Source organism: Olea europaea, chromosome 12 (genome assembly GCF_002742605.1).
Source record: "Olea europaea var. sylvestris chromosome 12, O_europaea_v1, whole genome shotgun sequence".
NCBI lineage: Eukaryota > Viridiplantae > Streptophyta > Magnoliopsida > Lamiales > Oleaceae > Olea > Olea europaea.
In genome coordinates this window covers 26,900,417-26,906,316 of record NC_036248.1, presented here as the reverse complement: position 1 = coordinate 26,906,316, position 5,900 = coordinate 26,900,417, and the positions used below count along the sequence as shown (strand labels likewise).

At 30.4% G+C, this 5,900-nt stretch overlaps 2 protein-coding genes across 2 annotated transcripts in view; both read left to right on the top strand.

Moving 5' to 3' along the window:
* Positions 1–969: 969 nt before the first annotated feature.
* Positions 970–4,339, top strand: LOC111406849. The gene is made up of 4 exons (XM_023036217.1): positions 970–1,865; positions 3,240–3,299; positions 3,769–3,844; positions 4,101–4,339. Exons 1-4 carry the CDS (start codon positions 1,173–1,175, stop codon positions 4,337–4,339), a joined length of 1,068 nt encoding a protein of 355 aa, XP_022891985.1. The 5' UTR covers positions 970–1,172.
* A 268-nt stretch (positions 4,340–4,607) lies between these two features.
* Positions 4,608–5,900, top strand: part of LOC111406223 (photosynthetic NDH subunit of lumenal location 5, chloroplastic) — a 4,660-nt gene continuing 3,367 nt past the window's right edge. Inside the window, exons 1-3 of the mRNA XM_023035504.1 lie at positions 4,608–4,791; positions 4,902–5,099; positions 5,602–5,752. Of these exons, the coding sequence (XP_022891272.1) occupies positions 4,768–4,791; positions 4,902–5,099; positions 5,602–5,752 (373 nt within the window). The 5' untranslated portion in view covers positions 4,608–4,767. The remainder of the gene's footprint in view (positions 4,792–4,901; positions 5,100–5,601; positions 5,753–5,900) is intronic.

Below are 5,900 nucleotides of genomic sequence, written 5' to 3'. Positions count from 1 at the left end.
ACTTACAGACATAAGGTCTATCATGAAAAACACATATTAAATCAAGATACAACATGTGGTTGAAGCAATAGTATAATCCGAGTAGAAGCACATGTTTGTATGTGTCAGTGGCTTCAAGAAGATGAAGGTGGCTTTCTGGTATCTTTTTAGATCTGCGAAGACTACTAAGGTAGTATTCTAAAATATATTTCGTTTCTTTATTCGTAATCAAATTGTATTATTTCATTTTTTTTCCCCTAAAAATTGCACACGAAATAATAATTTGTGTAGAATTTTAACTAAGCTTAGGTATCATGTAGTTGATACCAAGTTTGATAAAGGAGGAATATTTTTACAAGTTTACAATTATTTTGATAAAATAAAATTTTCCTTATAAATTTACATTTTTATTATATTTCAAGGCGTAAAAATGTCAATTTTCAATTTTTTTACAATATATAAATATTAGTCGTAGCTCATCCCTCCAAGATGCAAGTTAAATATATAAATAAATAATCTAACCCCAATTTGGTCCCTATTTTTTGAAATGAAAATGAGTGGAATGTTTTATTTTTTAATTAAAAATGAATTGTTGAAAAAGAATGAATTTTTTAATTTATGTATAATATTATAGAAGATTGTGTGATTGAAAAGAAAAGAAAAAATAAAACGAAAATTAATAAGATTCAAACGAGGCTAAATATATTTGCAAACCAGCTAGCTCCGACTCGACTCATTTAATACACCTAGGTCTATTCACTTTTTGAATAAAATAAAGCTATGCTGTCAGATGAATTTTGTCCACCTCGGTGACCAACCTTCACATTGGTATGGGATCTGTCCCGATCTCGTGTGAATAAAAAATGGCACTTCACCTATCCCAATTCCCAATTGTGAGTGCAGGTCAATTGGAATGTGAGAATAATTCTGCATAATTATTTTGAATATAGAAGCGAAAAAAAAAAAAAAAACGTTGGAATGTGGAAGACACCAGAATTATCTAGGAATATCTAGAAGACAACTTTCTTCCCGGAAAAATCTCTTTGTCGAAACTTCTGGAAATTTCAAATTCTTTCTTCCATCGTCCCCTCCCCGTTAATAAATACCATCTCAATTTCTCCTCCTTCCCCACAATCGAATCTTCATAAATATTTAAATCTTTCATTAAATTGCAGTAATCGATCGTATTGCCAATGGATTACAGCCCATTTTTGACAAATCACTGGTCTCCACAGCAACCATTAAGCCGTAAATATGCTCGTTCGCCTTCTGTCCGCGGCATTCCGGTTCACACAGCGGAGCCGTCGCGGCCCGCTCATCCGATTCAACCCCCGCCGGTTAAAACTTCCTCTCAAAAGGTGGTTCAAATACCGGTACACTTTGTCGGATCGGAGTCGACCCGCTGGGCTTCTGCTTTGAAGATCCAGAAGGTTTTCAGGGGCTTTTTGGTGAGAAAAAGCGTGAAGAAGATCAAGGGTGTCAAATTCCAGGTTGATGAGATTGAAGAGAGGCTTCTGAAAAGTGAAGTTGTGAATTTGATTGAGAGAGATGAAAAAGAGAGGTTGAAGATGAATGAGAGCTTGATGGCTTTGCTTTTTAAGCTGGATTCTGTTAGAGGTATAGAGTTGGGAGTTAGGGATTTGAGGAAGGTGGTGATTCGAAAAGCTATCGCGTTGCAGGAGAAAATTGATGCTATCGTTTCCGTTAATTCGGAAAATGCTAGTGAAATTAATGACGTTGATGAGCCATCGGAGGCCACCGATCAAGCCATAGAAATTGATTCAGAGAAATTGGGCAATGGGAATTCTGACAATTTTTACGTCCTCACAGAGCATTCACCCACATTGTATGATTCTGCTGAAAATAATTCAGAAAATTTGGGGAATGTACATATATATCTACATACATATATATGTACATATATGTACATATATATATGTACATATATACATGTATATATATGTACATATATATGTATGTAGATATATATGTACATATATATGTATATGTACATACATATATGTACATATGTACATATATATATGTACATATATATGTATATGTACATACATGTATGTACATATACATATATATGTACATATATGTATGTACATACATGTATGTACATACATATATATATGTACATATATATGTATATGTACATACATGTATGTACATATATATATATATATATATGTACATATATATATGTACATATATATATATACACACTATAAAATATATGTGTATATATATGTATGTAGATATGTATATACATATATATATATATATATAGATATAGTTTTAAAAACAGTTGAACTTAGGGTTCAACATAAAAAATCAGAGAGCATTTCGAGAGTTGTGGATCAAAAATTATGAGTATTTGAAGTGAGAAAATCGAGTAAACTTGAAATTAGGAAAAGAATAGCAATTAGTGTCTTGGACAATTACGAGTGGACTACACGAGACCATTTGATGCTGTATATGTACATATATATATATATATAGTACATATATATATACATATGTACATATATGTATATTTATATATGTACTAGATATCTACATATACATACATATATATATATATATATATATATATGTGTATATATATATATGTACATATGTATATGTATATATATATATGTACATATGTACATATATATAGTACATATATCTATATATATACATGTATGTATATACACACTATAAATTACACAAATAATTCTGGAAAAAATTAGAAAATGGATAAGTTAGCAAGTTAAGAAATGATGAAAATGGTGAAAATAGAAATTAATTAATAAACAACGATTACACAATACACCGAATGCTTAAAAGAAAATAAAACTGTTGTATGGTCACTCGATCATGTTATAAGGTGGATAAAGCATCTAAGTGAATCAATTATAGTAAGCGATTCAATTTCGTCCTATCCATTCTACTTAAACAATATACTTTAGATTTTATGAATCGAAATATGAAAATCATCTAGCGTGAGGAATTCCATCAAACACAAAACATGCATTAAAATTCACATTAACAATCGTTACACTATACACGAATACACATACACATATCACTAAAGCAATTCAAAAAATCTAGAAAATGAAATTGAACTTACACAAGTGAAACTATTTCTTATTATTGCTTCAATTACAATTTCAATTTATATCTACAAAGGAGAAATTAAGTTGATTATCGAGCTGTTGTTGATGAAACATTTATGTAATTTTGGTTGCAATGTTGTCATCGTATTTTAGATATCTCAATTTGGGTTGGGAGAAACCCATAGAAGCAGTCCTAGTAATTCCATTATTTTAGTATCCCTTTTGTCATGTAACATAACAGATATCGTTTCTAATCTATTTTCTATCTATTTCTTTTCTATATATGAAAATTCGTAGCGTTTTCTTTTTGAGGAAAAAAGGGATTTCTTGACAATAACTGAGTAATTTATCATCTAGGTATTTGGTTATTTTAAAAATCATATTAAAAAAAAAGAAATAAAAAAATGAAAAAAGGAAAGGAGTTGTTCATTCCCACTCCACCCCTATTGGTAAACATTTTAACAATCGTTACACTATACACGAGTACACATACACATATCACTAAAGCAATTCAAAAAATCTAGAAAATGAAATTGAACTTACACAAGTGAAACTATTTCTTATTATTGCTTCAATTACAATTTCAATTTATATCTACAAAGGAGAAATTAAGTTGATTATCGAGCTGTTGTAGATGAAACATTTATGTAATTTTGGTTGCAATGTTGTGATCGTATTTTAGATATCTCAATTTGGGTTGGGAGAAACCCATAGAAGCAGTCCTAGTAATTCCATTATTTTAGTATCCCTTTTGTCATGTAACATAACAGATATCGTTTCTAATCTATTTTCTATCTATTTCTTTTCTATATATGAAAATTCGAAGCGTTTTCTTTTTGAGGAAAAAAGGGATTTCTTGACAATAACTGAGTAATTTATCATCTAGGTATTTGGTTATTTTAAAAATCATATTAAAAAAAAGAAATAAAAAAATGAAAAAAGGAAAGGAGTTGTTCATTCCCACTCCACCCCTATTGGTAAACATTTTAACAATCGATCAAATTAAAACAATAGGGGATGACGGATTATATGACAGAGAAGAGAAAGACGAAAGAAGATTCAATTACTTGCTATCGATTGTCATGATCGAGTCATTGAAAGTCACAAATTGCAATATCCGCTTTCACTCTTCAAGTTTTCTCGAGCTTTGCAGTGGGTTTTTATTGTTAATTGGTAATGGTAGACAATTGCAGGTGTTGGTGGTTGTGACAGGTGACGATGGTGGGCTTGGAAAGGAGATGAACAGTTCTTAATCATTTTGCTTTTTATTTTATCTTATAAATTATTTTATATTAAAATTATAAAATTATTATTATGTCTTTTTTTATATTTGGTCGAAGTCAATTTTTTTTTTTACCAACTAAAGGTCAAATGGATATAATTCATCCATCTACTCTTCTACTGCAACAAAATGAAAATTTTGAAATTGTGAGTGGCACATATGATAGATTTGGATAAAGTTTGTGAGAAGATGAAAGATTTGAGACTGTGACTGCAGTTTCTCCTATTTTATATACCACCCAAAACCAAAAGGATATTCGAAGGACTCAATTGTCATTATAACAAATATTGAAATCCAACACTGATCCAGTCAGTCAATCTTGTCATCTCCGTCACCAACTACCGCTCACAAAAACCCTCAATACTCTGAAACACCATCCACACACACAGACTCATAAGAATGGCGGTGACATATGCAGCTTTAGTAAGTCTTCTTCAATCACAAACGCTAACTAGTTAGTTTATATGCTCCATTTTTCACTGAATTTATATTTTATTACTTAATTGTTTTTCTTTTATGTTTGAATTTTGCAGCCAAATATTAGCTCAATTTCAGCTCCACGAAGCTTCAATTCTACCAAAACAACAAAATCCGTTTGCTCTTTTTCATCTTTGAAGCTTCAGAAATCTGCATTATCTTCGACCTTTTTATCCGATTCGTTATGTCTCTCTTCTTACCCGGTTCAGAACACAACCAGCAGCCGATTTTCCCCCGTTCGAGCCATGGCTGAGGTGGTATTTTTATTTTTATTTTTGGTTATTTTTCCTTATTTATAAATTTGTGGGTTTCTGTTTGGAACACGAAAAATGTGGACGGAAGGCAAAAATAAATATTTTTTTTTCTCTCTCTGGATATTATGGAAATCTCTGGATATTATGTCCTGTCTGTGCTAATTAGAATGAATACAAAAAGCTGCTCATTCTTTTTACTGTTTGAAAATGCTTTAATTAAAAATAAATGTATAGTGAAAATTTTTCTTAACAATAATATTTGCACTGGGAAACTCTTTGTTATACTAATAGATATTTGGATTTTACAAAATAATTGATTCAAATTTTGGAGAAATCACTTTCAATGGTGTTTGAAGATTTGCAATTGATTTTAAGAAGATATTTGCTACTTTTTGTAGCAATAAATCACTATTTGCATTTCTCTATGCATAAGACGTCAATGCTGAATGGCATGAATTGCGAGTTTGAGAGTTTTTCTAATGATGTGATTATTGTAACTCAGGAAGCATCACTGCAATCAAAAGTGACTCAAAAAGTCTATTTTGATATAGGCATTGGAAATCCTGTAGGAAAGCTCGTAGGAAGAATTGTAATTGGACTGTATGGTGATGACGTGCCCCAAACTGCTGAGAATTTCCGTGCTTTATGCACAGGTTTTAATATTATTTCACTTGGGCTCTTCTGCAGTTTTTTTTTTTTTTTTTTTTTTTTTTTTTTTTTTTTCTTTTTTTATTTTTGTTTTTTTTTTTTTAAAAAAAATAAAGATTTTTTTTTTCTGGTATTGTTACTTCATGTTCTTGG

Bases quoted from the DNA above. Each gene is read 5' to 3' on its own strand.
- LOC111406849 (XM_023036217.1), top strand. From the start codon at position 1,173: ATGGATTACAGCCCATTTTTGACAAATCACTGGTCTCCACAGCAACCA. The intron at 1,866-3,239 runs GTACATATATAT...ATCGTATTTTAG, and splicing joins ATTCAGAAAATTTGGGGAAT to ATATCTCAATTTGGGTTGGG. The intron at 3,845-4,100 runs GTAACATAACAG...TTAAAACAATAG, and splicing joins TTTAGTATCCCTTTTGTCAT to GGGATGACGGATTATATGAC.